This window comes from Haliaeetus leucocephalus, unplaced genomic scaffold (genome assembly GCF_000737465.1).
Source record: "Haliaeetus leucocephalus isolate CR32 unplaced genomic scaffold, Haliaeetus_leucocephalus-4.0 Scaffold206, whole genome shotgun sequence".
Taxonomy (NCBI): domain Eukaryota; kingdom Metazoa; phylum Chordata; class Aves; order Accipitriformes; family Accipitridae; genus Haliaeetus; species Haliaeetus leucocephalus.
The window spans coordinates 10539759-10556529 of NW_010972642.1; the positions used below are offsets into that span (position 1 = coordinate 10539759).

Below are 16771 nucleotides of genomic sequence, written 5' to 3' on the forward strand. Positions count from 1 at the left end.
CTTTGACTGTTGTATCTGGGGAAAAAATGGGCACTGGGAAAACATTACATTTCTCAAGTGCTCTTTGAAATACTTGTTGCTATTTTAAAACAAAAACACTTCTGCAAAGTGATTTGTGGGGTCACTTGTGTAACTTAAGTAGTTGTAAAGATTTCAGGAAGAATATGAAAATATTCTTCATTGATTTGTCTTGGAGGGTAGGAGTCAGTTATGTGCTTTTTGCAGGAAAAAAAAGGAAAGAAAAACCAAGAAAAAAACCCATGGTATCATCTATAAATTGACAGCATAGAGACTTTAGTTTTTTTTTGAAAACATAACTTTTATAAGGCAAATTGCTTGAATGATTTTTGCATGAACTGTTTCCTGTAATTAGGATCAAAGCTTTTGGGGGTGTTGAGGGGTAATGGTATATGTTGTGGACACATTTTTAAAGAAATTTGATTCTTGTTTCCTTTTTGTGATTTTTTTTTTTTTTTTTTTTTAAATGGCGTTCTCTGTTCAGCGATAAATTATTATTCAAAATTTATGTGGCAACCCAGTGGTTGAGGTAATTTGGTATCTCATTAAGATTTTGTAGACTAAGCATGTTCTGGTAAAAACTTAAGATTTAATTATTTTTTAGCTTGAAAAATAAATCTTGCATGTATTCTCACTAACATTTTAAAAATATTATTCCAGCTGTGTTGGGGTAGAGGAGCACCATGCTGTTGACATTGATCTGTACCATTGTCCCAACTGTGCAATTCTCCATGGACCTTCTCTAAGTAAGTATGGGTTATTCAAATTTTATTTTATGCTTTCAGTCTGTGTTCTCTCTGTGTTTGTGGTGGGTTGACCCTGGCTGGAAGCCAGGTGCCCACCAAAGCCGCTCTGTCACTCCCCCTCCTTAACTGGACAGGGGAGAGAAAACATAATGAAAGGCTCATGAGTTGAGATAAAGACAGGGAGAGATCACTCACTAATTATCATCATGGGCAAAACCAAACTCAACTTGGGGAAGATTACCTTAATTTATTACCAATCCACCAGAGGAGGGTAATGAGAAGTAAAACCAAATCTTGAAATACCTTCTTCCCACCCCTCCCTTCTTCCTGGGCACAGCATCACTCCCTATTTTCTCTACCTTCTCCCTCTGCAGTGGCACAGGGGGACGGGGTATAATGGGGGTTGGGGTCAGTTCATCACACGTTGTCTCTGCTGCTCCTTCCTCTGCAGAGGCAGGACTCCTCACATTCTTCCCCTGCTCCAGTGTGGGGTCCCTCCCACGGGAGACAGTCCTCCGCAAACTTCTCCAGCGTGAGTCCTTCCCACGGGCTGCAGTTCCTCATGAACTGCTCCAGCATGGGTCCCTTCCACGGGGTGCAGTCCTTCAGGCACAGACTGCTCCAGCGTGGGTACCCCACAGGGTCACAAGTCCTGCTAGAAAACCTGCTCCAGTGTGGGCTCCTCTCTCCACAGATCCGCAGGTCCTGCCAGGAGCCTGCTCTGGTGCTGGCTTCTCATGGGGTCACAGCCTCCTTTGGGCACCCACCTGCTCCGGTGTGGGGTCCTCCCTGGGCTGCAGGGGGACAGCCTGCCTCACCATGGTCTTCCCCATGGGCTGCAGGGGAATCTCTGCTCCGGCACCTGAAGCACCTCCTCCCCCTCCTTCTTCTCTGACCTTGGTGTCTGCAGGGCTGTTTCTTTTATGTGTTCTCACTCACCTCTCTGGCTGCAGTTTCTGTGCCCCAGCAACTTTTTTTCCCCTCTTAAATCTTTTATCACAGAGGCACTACCACTGTCACTGATGGGCTTGCCCTTGGCTGGCAGCAGGTCCATCTTGGAGCTGGCTGGCATTGGCTTTGTCAGAGATGGGGGAGGCTTCTAGCAGCTTCTCACAGAATCTACTCTTGTAGCCCCCCCCCCAGCTACCAGAACCTTGCCACACAAACCCAGTACAATGTACAACTGAAAAAGACTGTTCAGAAGAACATTCAAGATTAGTCTGATTACTCAGAAGGTGCTGGTTCTACATAACTAACTCTCAGCTGATAAAACAAAACCACAAAACCAACACAAAACAAACAAACCATCCTGAAAGGTTCCTTGATCTGGAGATGCAGAGAGAATAAAATATGAGCCACCGCTATGGATTAGAGAAATCAAAGCACACAGAGCTAGAAGAAAACAATCTGGACTTGACAGAGTGAGAGAATGAAAATTAGGGAATTGTAGTTTAAAAAAAAAAAAAAAGGAAAATCCAAAAGATGGCTTAAGGTTTCTGTATTTTAATCATCAAAATTCTAATACCTAGGAAGGCAACTTGGAGAAAATGTAGGAGTTAGCTGTTTTACCGTTCTTGATGATTGTAGGCTATATGCCACAACAGTCCAGTGAAATCTGAGAATATGAACTTCCTGTAGGTGGTGTTTGTTTGTTTGTGATGTGGTGTGTTTGGTTTTTGTGTGGGGGGTTTTTTTTTCCTTCCTATTTATGCCTTTGAGAGTTACGCAGCTCCTAATTTCAGGTTTCTGATTTATAAATAAATTTCCACCAAGGTCCTTGTGCAATTTTAGGAGTTGCTGGAGGAGTCTGTGAAACAGAGCAGCAAGAGGCATATCTTCTTTGGTTCTTCTTTCAGTAGATAAATTTGCTGCAGAGCTCTGCAGTGGAAAGATGGAAGAGTTTTTGTCTTTCTGTAACAACTGAAAGGATGCTGCTTTATCCAACTTTCTAGATTTTTCCTCATGACTTCTGTTCTCAAAAGGAAACTATGTAAAAATGAATTTCACCTTTTTAACAATGAATTAAGTTTCTATGTTCAGACCTGAAAAATGTTTATATGTACTGTGTGTCTTTAACCTCCAAGCACTAAATCATGGTCATTTGTGTTTTCTAATGTGGTTTCTTTTGCTTGAAGACCACATAATGATTTGTAGTCAGCAGTGACTTAAGATCTAGAATCTGCACCCTCAGTGGTAGTCTTGTGGAGTATGAACAAAGTGATAAAGCATTACTTATTGATCTAATTAATGTATGTTGCAAGATAAGTATCTTGTATAGTATGCAAATTCAGGGTTAGCTACTTTTAGGTTAGGGGCTTAAAGGTAAGATAAATGCTGTTTTACATGCTTGTAGTTTTTAGTATTCCAGTTGTCATTTTCAGTTAAAAATCTTCATGTCTCTCCTGTAAATCAGAATACAAATAACAGCCATTTCTTTCCCTACCTTTCCTGCCTGTGGAATAGAGGGACTAGGAGGAGGAGTAGAAGGGGGATCATATCCGACTTTCAACATAATAAACTAGTAAATTTGAAACTTCTTTTCTCTTCTTGATTTGGGAGAACTAGTATGTTCCACCATGAAGCCTGTGAATAACCTTTCTTGTAATGCAGAGGCTGCTGGCTCTAATGCAAGCTCTGTCTCACCTGCAGCAATTTGACAGTGAGATAAGAGTGATTTTTGTATTGGAAGTCTTCTCAAAAAGACAAGAATCTGTGGTAAAAATTATCCTTACTACTTCATATTGCCTCAAGTAAGCAGATCATCTAGATTTAGTAGAAGCTTCAGACATGTCACTTATCAACCCAAGCAGAGGTGATATGTCTTCACCTGGAATTTTTTTAATTGTTCTCAGCAAAGCTGTCAGAATCAAATCTATGATAGTTTGTGGTTTGGGCTCTACTTTAGAGAGGCTGATAATGTCTCATGACTTTGAGTGTTGTAGCAATGCTCCAGAGTCCTTCAATCATATGAAATTATGTACATAAATAAAAAAAGCATTGTTGTTTACAGCTTCGTATTCTAAAATCCCTTTGTCTAAAGGAGTTTTGAAAGAGACAAAAATTCAGCTGTTTGTTTAAAGGGCAAGTATATCTGTGATTTCAGCCGACACTTGTGTATATAATCCATCTAATCAAATGATGTAGTGCAAAAAATTTATTAAAAATATGCAAGAAACACATACTTTGTACTACCAAATGGATGGTTACTTTCAGTATTCTGCAAAATTAATTATGTAAAAGTTTCAATAAACTACTGCAATCAGTTCAATAAGCTACTGCATAGTCAGATGTAAAGATCAAATTAACCAATCAATTTCTTCCTGTATTTCAAAGAAAAATACATAAAAAAAAAATCCTCTTGTTGATTTGGAAGAGCAACAATTTTACAAGACCTTTAGTAAACAGCTGTACGTGTAAAATGCTGAATAATTAATCCCCAAATCCTGAATAATAAAAAAAGAGCAATTTAAAAGAATACTAGTACATTATGGAGTTTTCTTAGCTTACTTGGTTTAGAGTCTTCATATTATATTTTGTTATTTTCCAATTTTTCTCAGTGATCCTTAAGTCTGAAAATGCTCTATTTGCATGAATGCTGGGAGTCAAGTCTGTCACCAGACTGTAGAATCCAGAGCTTTAAGAGAGCGTGAGGTGCAATAAATGTTAACAGGACTGTGGTTGTCAGGACATTACTTTCTTAATCGGGTTTTATATTCTCAAATTCTGTAAATATCCTCCCACCTGTTTTTTCTGAATGTGGTAGTAATGCCAGTGTTTGGTCTGAGCTGACAATATGAGATGATGTACTAGGCCTTGGAAGTGGTATTCCATGATTTACTGTATGTTACTGTATGTGGTATGTATGATTTACTTCCTATGCTAACATTTCTCTTGCCTTTTTGATCACTGGGAATCACCTAGAGGACCACTTCCAAGACTTGGGGCCTCATTGTGTAGATGTACACCTCTCGATGGTCCCCATTTGAAGTCTAACATGTGGCCTCTGAGGCAAACAGAGTAGTAGCGTGAGAAGGCAGGGAATGGTGTTTGCCTAAAGTATGTACAGTTTTTGGCCTCTTGTTTTGAGTTTATAAGGAATGTAACTTAAAAATAGCTTTCTGCTTACTTTTCCTGAAAACTTCCAGCACACTCCTTTCTTTTTCTCAACGCTTCTGCAACTGTCTAGTGTACTTCTAGTGTATGTATTTTTAGTGTTGTCACAGCAGGTTGTGCCTCAGTTTTGAGGAACAGCAAGGGTGAACACTAGTTCGTTCCACTAGTTTGGAGTAATTGGGAGGGGGAGCTGTTCTATATGCATTTCAATTTATGTAGGTTTTTTTGTTTGTTTTAATTTGAGCATGAGGATCCATTCAGTTAAATTATTTTTCTTGCAACTGTTATTGTAATGTCTTGTGGGGTTATAAAAGGTCTAGAATTAAGAGATATGTAAGTCGGAAAACTTTCCATTACTGTTTTCTGTTCTTCAGTATTCTCTTACTTATGGAAGGATGATATACATTGCCAAGTACTAAGTAAAGGAATGACTTTAATTTCTGATTTTTAGGTGTTGGAAAGACAGATTTTTAAAAGTTGGTTCTGTGCTATAAAATCTCTTCAGCAGCTTATCTTACAATTTTAATAAGCTGTTATAACAGCAGTGAATTTATGAAAAACTACTCTGTTGCAAATTAGTATTAGCCACTAATTTCTTGTATTATTTTTTATGACTGAGAAAATAGCTTTGAAAACTTAATAAACCTGGCTTCATTATTTATGAAGTTTTACTGTATTTGGATAGTTGGCTCATTAAGCAGGCTCTTCAGCACTGGTTTTCAGGTTAGCAAATAGCTATAAATGTCAGTTAATTCTCTTGAATGTCTTCTAAAGGGTACATTTTGTCACATCTGTAGGAAACAGCTTATCAGTAGGAATAATTACCTCTTATGTGTAATGACTATATAAGGTGTCAGTTATTCCTGTATAACCAACTGTTTTTTTCTGGAGAAGCAGCAATTTATTTTTTTTTAAATTTTAGAAACTACTTTTTCCTTTCCCCTCTAAAATCCTTATCTTCCTGTTACTGTTAGCTGTGTTTTCAGTATTGCTAGCACTTTTTTAGATTTTGGGTGCATCGTGACTTTGGTAAACTTAGGAATGAGCTCTTCCATAAAGTTCAAATTTGTATTAATACAGTTCAGCTGGGTGTTGTATTTGCATTGCAGGCTGTTTTGTATATGCCTGTAAAACACCATTTGTGTTGACAAGTAACAGTAGCTTTTCCCTATTCTGTGTTTCCTCAGCAGATGTAACTAAATTTCTGCTTAATATTAGTGGTTAAATTGTAGATCTGGTATCAGTAAATCTTCTTAGGGCAGTCTTTCAGTAGCAACTATCTAATGCTGTAGAGCAGAGTTTGGCTTTTTTAGGAAAAACTGAAACGCAACCTAAAAATTACTGTGCCTTTAGTATATTTCTTAGCGTGGTAAATGATATACTGGTAAGTCAATAAAAAGGTAGCGAGTTGAGCACTGTTGGAGTCACTTTCCCAGATGATGAGATGGTGGTCCTTTTTGCCAAGGCACCTGTTGGGAATTTAGTAGGGCTTCTCAGCCTGTTGAATGTTTGCGTACAAGAGATAGTTTTATTTGTATAGGCAGAAAGTGCTCCAAAGTGCAGTTTGCTAACAGATAGATGATACAACCAAGGGCTTGCTTTCAAAGCAGTAAGCTTGTGTTCTTTATAAATCAAGACACAAAATGAGTGGTTGATGAAGATGAATTAATGAAATATCCATTATGAAATAATTTGTCACGAAATAATCAAAATTTGAAGATGGGCAGTAAGGCCACTATGATATCATAAGTCACTTTGTCCTCTGCTTCACTTAAGGCCAAAAAATTCTACTGGGGAGACTGCATACAGCTTACAATGTTCTAAACTACAGCCTTTCAATATATAAAGGGGACTTAGAAAGAAGATGACTTTTTGCTGAGGCCTGTAGTGACAGGACAAGGGGTAATGGTTTTAAACTGAAAGAGGGTAGGTTTATATTGGATATAAGGAAGAATTTTTTTATGATGAGGATGGTGAGACACTGGAACAGGTTGCCCAGAGACGTTCTGGATGTCTCATCCCTGGAAGTGTTCAAGGCTAGGTTGGATGGGGCTTTGAGCAGCTTGGTCTAGTGGAAGGTGTCCCTACCTCTGGCAGGGGGTTGGACTAGCTGATCATTAAAGTCCCTTCCAACCCAAACCATGCTATGATTCTATGAAAATAGGTTTTTTTCTCATTTGTGTGTCTGTCGTCTGGGGATGATGTCGTTTGGGGAGACCAACACAACAGTTTTTATGAGAATGGCTAGTTTTTCATTTTCCTTGGCCATTGAAGTACAGGGAACTGTTAAAAATGCAGTTTAGTTGCTACGGAACTATCAGTTTCAGATGCCCCAAATTGTAATAGAACATTAATTTATCCTATGTTCATTATTAATATGCTGTAACAGTGCATTAAAACTTCAAACCACTCAGAAGTTGGTTGTTTTGGGGCGCAATGCATGCTTTATATGTATTGTGCTTGCATAGTATAGATCACACCTGCCCAAAACAGTTTATGCCCAAAACTGTTACAGAGACATAAGTAGTATATAAAAGAAAGGTGGTTTGGTTTCAAATAGCATATAGTAGTGAATAGTAGTAATATTATCAGACTGGATATGGGTATGCTTGTATGGTGAGATAGCACAATGGGATTAGGTCCTGTTGATTCTTTGTTAATGCATAAAATGAAGTCTATGGATCTTGAAGAGGTACAACTCTTCTGTTTATTTAAAAAACAAAAAAAGTCAGCTTTAGGAAATTAAAGTTCTACTAGTTTTGTTGCTGACTTTTTAGATTTGGACAGCTTTTAGGCTGCTGCTGTTTGCTTGTGCTGCACTGGATATGGAGTCTTAAATAATGTATGAAGTGCACTGAGGTTCTCACATAGAAGGAGCTATAGAAGTATAGAGGATTACTGTCAGGTGTCCTAAAGATTTTGTTTGTTGCAGATAAGTAGAGTGTCACCTGCATAAACAATAAGGTTTGTTAATCATAATAATGTGATTGAGGCATGTCTGGATCTCTGGTGGGATGACTGCTAATCTGAGCCATCTGATTTAACTAATTCAATGTTTAATCCTTCTGAAACTTGTAGTGAAGAAGAGGAGGAACTGGCACAGACATGACTACACAGAGTTGGATGATGGTTCCAAACCAGTGCAGGCTGGAACACGGACCTTTGTTAAACAGCTGCGGGCTCGCTGTTTCCCAAGGTACAGAAGCTTACTTACACATTTCAGTGAAAAAAATAGAGAAATGTTGTCAGCTGAGTGTGTCTTGGGGGAGGTGACTAACATTTCTCTGTTTCAGAAAATTAAGGTTGAGGATGACTTCCTCCTCCATTAGAATCGCCCCACTGCCCCATCCCTGTTTTAGATGGATACGTTTGCCTTTTCGTGCAGTAGCTTCCTCTGTTGAGTTTTGCACTGAGTTATGTTGTCTGTCGGGACTGCTACAGGGTGGTGGTGGGGGTTTTGATTTTTTGGGGGTTTTGTTTGGGTTTTTTTGTGGGGGTGTAGGGGCAGTAGCATAAGTGGTTGGTTTTTCTTTTTCTTTTTTTGTGCCTGAACTCTCAGAATATTGTCTGTCTATTCCTCTAGTCCAGGAGTAGTCCTCAGTTTCATTCCAGATAACATAGAACATTTATATGAGCTGGGAGTCTATCCATTCTCACATGCTTTAGAGGAAAGTGGAGAAACATGTGTTTTACTTTCATCCTGAGCTGTCTGTGATAGGCTATCTCACTGAAACATGATGACTTACAATTCTTTAAAGGAGGTGGTTGTTGTTGTTACCAAAATGTACTTGAATGTCTTCTCTGAGAATTCCTTTTCCCCATCCTCTTAAATTACTGTGTTCAGTCATACAGAAAGATTATGAGTTCCCAGGTTATGCATGACAATAAATGTTTCCTTGCTGGTTTAGGTTGTTTTCTTTGTCTTTTAGTTAAATGCTTAATGTAATAGTACTGGGTCCATTTGTTTTGGATTCAGATATAGCCATTCCCATCTGTCCTCCCACAAACGGTGACTTTTTTTTTTTTCAGTCATGGTAATATTCTATTATTTCTTTCCACCAGTGCTGATGAAGTAATTTTGAAAATGCATGGAAGCCAGCTGACACAAAGATACTTGGAAAAACATGGGTTTGATGTTCCCATTATGGTTCCTAAATTAGATGGTCTGGGGCTCAGACTTCCTCCGCCAACTTTCTCTGTTCTAGATGTGGAACGCTATGTAGGTAAGAGTCACTCTGGAGTACTTACAAACGATCCTGTCTGTAAATTAAAATAAATATTTGCATGATTATAAGAGCTTCCAGGGTGCTAAATACATATTCTAAATTGAAGACTAGCAGAAAGTAAAATTAAAGCTATGGGGTTTTGGTTCTTTCTTTCTTTCTTTTCTTTCTTTCTTTCTTTCTTCTTTCTTTTTTTTTTGTGTCTGTGGTAGATATGTGATAGGAGTGCAGCCTTACTTTTCAGCTTTCAAACATGTTAATTATGGTGCAAGCTAAACACGGAATGCAGGTTTCTTTTTCTGCTGTGTGTTGTAAACCAATAAAGTGTAATGACTTCTAAGATTGTGTTCTTTGTGGGAATTGAATGAATCACTCTTGTGATCAATAAAGTTTAATCATTGGTTAGGATATTGCAAAACTTAATGTTTTGGGCTCAGTAAATTGACATTTCTGAATTAAATCTTTCTTCCTGGAAAATTTCCTACCTTGGCTTCCTTTAGCAGGAGAGCTAGAGCTTCCCAAGGACCATTTCTTTCCTATCAGATCTCTTGACAGTCTGTAATTGTTTCAGCCTCATGTAAGTGTGCAGTACAGAGAAATAGAGACTGAGCTAATTGGGGTATGACGTTTCCTGTAACATACAGTTGAGAAGTCTATATATGGCCTTGTCTGTGTTCTTGTGATAACCTAATATAATGATGTGTGCTGAATGTAGGTTTTCTGTCCATCAACATTTTACAATGGCACCAGAATGTAGGAAATATGTAGTATAGGGTATATTGTTACCATTATGATGATAATAAACAGTAATGTGTTCTGCTTTGAAGTGTAATTATCGTTCTGATACTTCTGAATCTTTTCTTTTGGAATACTGCCTCTTCAGATTCAGAGAGAAACTTGGTCTTCTTGTTCTCATACATATATTTTGACCTGCCAGGTTTTCCAGTTTAGGGAGAAAAATAGAATGTCACAGATTTACCGTTCTGTTACTGAAATTAAAAATAAGAAAACTGAATAAATACTATTCCAACTGGAATTTCTCAAGATGATACTAACTTGCAATTTTAACACAGTTTGTGTTTATAATGTACATTTAGATATATTCCAGCATTCCAAAGTTAATTGTCAAATTTGACCATTGTATAACTAAATGGACATAAAACAATTACTCTTATTATATTGTTGTTAAAGCAACCTTGGTTAAAGGTTGCTTCTTGCTTGTCTAGTTCTACAGATGTGTCACTTCAAAATACATGGTAGGTAAACCAATCCTTGTTGCCTTTGGAAGTGAAGCACGCTCATGACAATTATTCAATGAAATTACTGTGTGCTTGAAAGTTATGTCTGTATATAAGGAGGGTGGGAGCGGGCTTGTAGAATGTCTGCGAAGGAGTACCTGCGTAGTTTTTAACATTAATAACTTACCAATTATGGCACAAGTTTAGTTCAGTTTGCTAAGAATTACAAGCTGTAAGGAGTAGGATTTATTATTTGTGAAGAATTCGCAGTGGTCCTTGTATTAAATATTCAAGTGCTGTGGTGATGATTAATAGGAAGAGTGAGGAATAGATCTGCCGTGATAACTTTCTCTGTGCTAGTCTTTCCAATTGCAGCCACAAACCCAATTTTTTTTTTTTTTTTTAAACCAGTTGCAATCATTCTATACTGCTCTTTTTCTTTTTGGTTAACCACAGGAAAGAGGATTTTTTTTTTTTTTTTTACAGTGTTTTGACTCCTGTCCTTAGCTGATTACAGCAGTTAAAGTTAGACCTAATAAAAAGTTGTTTTATACTGATCTGTCTCTGTTGCAAGAGAATACTGATAGCAGTGGAGTTTTTGTGCAGGAATGTTTTGATAAAGGCTGGAAAAAAGTTAAATTTCTCTCAAGCACCTTAATTGACTGTTTTTATCTGCAGTAGGTTTAAGAAAGTCATCCTATTTTTCACAGGTGGCGACAAAGTGATAGATGTAATAGATGTAGCAAGACAAGCAGACAGTAAAATGAAGCTCCATAATTATATTAAGTATTTCACAAATCCCGACCGACCAAAAGTATTGAATGTGATCAGCCTGGAATTCTCGGACACAAAGTGAGTACTGACTTAAATTCATTGAACATAGAAGTGGTTTTCACTAAGCTGAACAGTATGTGTAGGAATATAAAGTCTGTAGTGGGAAAGATAGGAGGCTGTATATTTTATGTAGACAGCTACTGTGATGTAATGCGGGTATAAAACATTTGTATTAATTCACAAGTAATAACTTTGTAGGAAACAAAAATTTAAACCTGTCATTTAAAAAGAGTTGTGCTTACTCTTGATTATATTTATGGTTCTTTTTTGTTTGTTTGTTTTAAAAGGATGTCTGAATTAGTGGAAGTACCAGATATTGCCAGAAAGCTTTCATGGGTGGAAAATTATTGGCCAGATGATTCTGTCTTCCCTAAGCCTTTTGTTCAGAAGTATTGCTTGATGGGTGTCCAGGACAGCTATACTGATTTTCATATTGATTTTGGAGGAACATCAGTTTGGTACCATGTTCTTTGGGTATGAAGACTTCTTGATTTATGACTATGTGAAACAAAATTTATTCAGTGTGCAGCCTTCTGCCATGGCATTATCACCTGTATGAAATTTTGTGCTTAAAAAGCCAGAGGAGGAGCTTGAAAGTGAATTACTGATTGTTGGTGTTGCATTTTTATGCTTTTATTTTAGCATGCTGTTGGTGACTTCTAGGCTGTAATTAGTTGACTGATCATTTTAGTAGACTGGTAGGTAATATAGTGAGGTTTTAGTATGAAAAAATTAATTGAATGAAAATCATTGACATACTCAACTTTTTATTCTTCTCACAAACTTTGACCATGTATACATCAAAAAAAAAAAGGCAAAGTGGTTTCATCTTATGTTTTCTCATTTGGCATGTGTGCACATATCCATAAATTGTTCATAAAAGCTGGAATTTTTTATACTCCAATGAAAAGTTTTGGTTGATTTGTTTGCTTCTTTTACATCACAAGACACCAACTGGTTAGCGTACTATTGACTGAGCTTTTGGTGGATTACAGTTGGGAAGCACTGGGGCTAGGAAGCCCTAACATTCCATAATGGAGATATGGAATACTTACCATTTAAATCAATCTGTTACTTCATTAGGAATGATTCAGAGGTTGTAGTATGCCTCCAGGAGGACATTCATTTATTTATTTAACATTTTTGTTTAATAGGGTGAGAAGATATTCTATTTGATCAAGCCCACTGATGAAAATTTGGCTCTGTATGAGTCTTGGAGTTCATCTGTCACCCAGAGTGAAGTATATTTTGGGGACAAGGTTGACAAATGTTACAAATGTGTTGTGAAGCAAGGTCACACTTTATTTGTTCCAACAGGTAAGATTTTATCCATATTACTAGGACTTAGCATGTTCAATCACCAGGATTTAAGGGTGTCCTAAAATGATTGCTCTATCAACATTTGGTTTCTCCTAAAATTTTGGTTAAGAGAGAATAATAAAAGATTTTGAAATTCAGATTTTCAAAACAAGTAATTAGATAGCAGTTATCAGGGAAAGAAAGGGTGCTTGTTACCCAATTATAAGACAAAGAATTAAAACTTTATTTGGATATCAGGGAAATAGTTCCAATTCATAGAACACACATTGTTCACCATTTGATAGATATCCAGACTGAATTATTATCTTAATTTTATAATACAATTTTGTTTTTACAGGTTTTGAATATTGTGAGACCTACTAGGCAAAATTATTACAAGAACATCACATAAACTTCTTATGCTGTAGGCTAGAGGATTAAAAATAAAAGTTGGGTGGGGTTTCTTTGGGTTTTTGTTTGTTTGTTTGTTTGGCTTTTTTCTTCATTTTTTGTTTTCTGTCAGCAGGAAATCTGAACTTTGGTGGAGCCTGTAGAGACTTTCTGAGTCAAAATGAAAGTGTCCCTAAATAGGGACAAAGAATGTATAATTGAATTCATGTCTTAATTCCTTTTATTAAAAATAAAAGGATATTTGTAGATATAGTTTATGAAACTGTAGAGTTCATAAATTCATTTCAGAAGCACCCTAAACTCCCAAGTACCATAAACTTAGAAGTCTTCAATAAATCAAACCATATTTTGCCAATAAAGTAAGTGCCGGTTAATTTATTTTCACTTATCCAGCCCATCCATATAAATACTTCTTATTATTTTATTATTAAAGATTTGTACTGGATACTATCTTCCCTTTTTGGGGGGAGGAAGCTTTAAATACACAGAGAAGGAAAATGGTGCATGATTCCACTTCTGGAATAAGCCGTGGAGATTATATTCAGTACCTTATTCTGTCATGAACTTCCTAGACAGACTACTACATTTTTCTCATAGCTCAGTTCTCTCCTCTGAGGTTTAGTATTTACTGTTCTAGTTTATGACTTGCGCAGAATAAATACTACATGGTGAGGAGCTATATATGCACTTAACATTTCTGAACACCCAGAGCTTTTTAAAACCATATATTTTTTACAAGAGATGACATTAATTTTCCATTTATCTAAGTGAAAGGTCATACTTCTATGAACAAAGAATGCAGAATTACCGAATGAAGAACTTTATTGTGACCCACAGATCTTTGAAGAAGATAAACTTCCCAAGTTATCAGCTGAATCTGAGCTCTCACTATAATGTGGCCAAAAAGAAAAGTATCATAAAATGATAATTTCTAATGTATATGTGTATTTGTGTGTGTATACACATAAAATGATACTTTGTAATGTAAATGTGTGTATACACATATGTGTATGTGTATACACACACACATATTCGTATACATATGATGGAGTATAGTGTAAGAACCAGTAAATTAAACTAGATTTCAAGACAGGTGTTTAAAAATGGGAAATTTCTGTAAGACTGATTAAAGGCTTTAAAATACCCTGATCTCTACTGAAAACCACTTTTGCTGTTCCTGCTTGCACTGATGGTAGTGGATGTCATAATTATTTTATGACCTCTGAAATATGTTCAGAGTAGACTTGTGATTTAAAATTTATCTTGCATGTAGATGAATAGCACCTACTGGGAGGCTCTTGAGAGTTATTTAAATATTATTCAAGATATTCTGTGTGGTCGACACCAAATTTTCTTGCCTTGTTACATAGACCTTGATCAAAACTGCAGCATAAAAATAGCAAGTAAAATGTAAAAAAAATTAAATCCTTTAGTTTGATACAGGTATGCCATAAAAATCCTTGGTGTTGATGCAACAGTGACAAGGCTTTGTTGTCAGTTTTGTTGGTGTCTGGGGAGATGTGTGTTTAAAGGGTTGAAATACACATACACCTTGGAGAGTCAGAGGTATTCATCCACTATGATGGTGATGGCAAGAGTGAAAAATTGAAACCGTATTAACAAATGCAAAATGCATCTGGTAATACAAGGCAATCTTCATTGCACTGCACCTCAAAGAACAGAAGTAAAACTGAACAATGTATAATATTAATTAAAAAAACCCCTTAGGTTACATGTGGCATTGTATTCTACATTCTCTGGTAACTTACTTCCTTCACAGTCTACATAATAGGCATGTTACTTAGTCAGCGTAGTTGCTAGGTTTCAGGTCTTTTGATGTGTGGTACCACAACAACTAGAACTTGGTTGTTCTTAAATGAATTAGGGCATGTATTTAATGGTAGTTTGCAGTATGTAGTTGCTTGTGATTTGGTCTGATCTTGCCTGAAGTTGGGGAGCTTCCTGTGTTTTTGTATGTCTTGCCTACACTCAGTCAAACCATGAAGTAATCTGCAAATGTATGGCCAACTCATCTTTTGTCAAAAGATCATCTGTATGCATGCAAAATCAGAAAAAAAAAAAATCTTGGAAGAAGAAACTCTATTTGTAGTTTATTTACATTAAAGCTGCACAGTATAAATTTTGAAGGTAACTAATTTTAATCAGCAAGCTAATATCATATGTTCTTTTGTGTACTTACTTGAAATTATCCACTAGTAATCAGCTAGATTGCTAGCATAATGTTGGCCGTGCTTTGCCACGTTGAATAGTGGAGTTCACAGGACAATATTTCAATTATGTGACAATTTTATGTACTCAGAGTGCCTAGACTGGGTTTTAAACTGGTAGTAATTTCTCTGGAATTAGGACAACTGTATTTGGAATAATTAATGGAACTACTTCTGAATTCCTATTTGAGAAACTTCAGTATTGTAGATGACTTTTTTATGTTGTGCAAACAGCTCAGTTACTGTAAGCACATGTAAATATTGTAAGGAAAATAATTTCTATTTTATTTTTATGACTTTATCTTTTGTTCAGTATATTCTTCCTCTCCTGACTTGCTTATTTTTGTTGATTGGAGGGAAAACTTCTGGGAATTTCTACTTAAAAAATGACTGGTGGTCTTGCATCCCCCCTCTGCCTCCTGTGAAAAAAGTCTTAATCTTAACTCCTTCAGAAAACTGCATTTCCACTAGATTTCTGAAACTCTGTAATTTACATGTTGTTAAAATTTAGATTACTTGTTCCTAGCACAGAATACAAATTTGTTTGGTTTTTTTTGTTTCTAGGTACAGCATTTTTACTTATATGTGTATTTTAAAACAGTCTTAGAATAATTTATATGCATTTATTAAGTTTCAGAATCTGTCATTTCAGGCTGGATTCACGCTGTGCTCACATCTCAGGATTGTATGGCTTTTGGAGGAAACTTTTTGCACAACCTCAATATTGGCATGCAGCTCAGGTTAGTCTCAGCTCTTCCTATAGCTTTTCCTCAGTAAGTAGGATATTCCTTTAATAGATATTTTTCTTCATGCTCTTAACCAGGATCAAATCGGTACAGGCTCTCAAACAGATATTAGTGGCATTTTCAGTTAGAATGTATCAAGCACGTACTCTTATTTCACTTCTGCAAAGTTTGTTTCAAAAACAAAATGAAGGGTATGCAAGAATTTAAGTGAATAAAAGAAAAATAAAGGAAAGAAAAACGCTACTTTGGAGATTAGTATAAGTGAGTAAAACAAAACTGAGCAAGCCCAGGTGTGCGACACTGAGTTGAAATGAGCGTCCTCAAGTCAGCATTGCTCTAAGGGCAGCTGTATTTAGTTTTTGTCCAAGATGTGGAGCTGTCTTCTAAACATATTGTTTTTATTTATTACAGTGGAATCCTGATAAAATTCCATCTGTTAAAAGATCACACATTGGGTTTGTATCCTAGTTTTATGAAGTCCAACTTTATTCTTAGAAGTGCCGCAGTCAAACTTGATAAGGTCAGAGCCTGGATGAGACCAGAGTTCAATCTTGTCTGTGGTCTTGTTGGGATTTAACTATGTGGTACTTGACTTCTTTTATTTATCATGGCCATGGTTATTTTATTTTATTTTGAACATTGTGTCAATTTGAATGATTACATAGTTGAATAATGAATTTTATAATTGAGACATTCATGTTTTGTAATATTTCTATTTATTTAGGTGTTATGAAATGGAGAAGAGGCTAAAAACCCCAGATCTTTTCAAATTTCCTTTCTTTGAAGCCATCTGTTGGTTTGTGGCCAAAAACTTACTGGAAACATTGAAAGGTAATCCTTATTTTGTTTTAAGAGGTATACACGTATCTGCTCCTCCCCACCCCCCCCCCCCCCCGCCCCCTCACCCCTCCCCAA

At 36.5% G+C, this 16771-nt stretch overlaps 1 protein-coding gene across 1 annotated transcript in view; it reads left to right on the forward strand.

The window, feature by feature from the left end:
- Nucleotides 1–673: 673 nt before the first annotated feature.
- Nucleotides 674–16771, forward strand: part of KDM7A (lysine (K)-specific demethylase 7A) — a gene marked incomplete at its 5' end in the record, with an annotated part of 40961 nt that continues 24863 nt past the window's right edge. Inside the window, 8 exons of the mRNA XM_010566269.1 lie at nucleotides 674–764; nucleotides 7956–8073; nucleotides 8940–9100; nucleotides 11049–11190; nucleotides 11460–11646; nucleotides 12327–12489; nucleotides 15763–15850; nucleotides 16581–16687. Coding sequence (XP_010564571.1) covers nucleotides 674–764; nucleotides 7956–8073; nucleotides 8940–9100; nucleotides 11049–11190; nucleotides 11460–11646; nucleotides 12327–12489; nucleotides 15763–15850; nucleotides 16581–16687 — 1057 coding nt within the window. The remainder of the gene's footprint in view (nucleotides 765–7955; nucleotides 8074–8939; nucleotides 9101–11048; nucleotides 11191–11459; nucleotides 11647–12326; nucleotides 12490–15762; nucleotides 15851–16580; nucleotides 16688–16771) is intronic.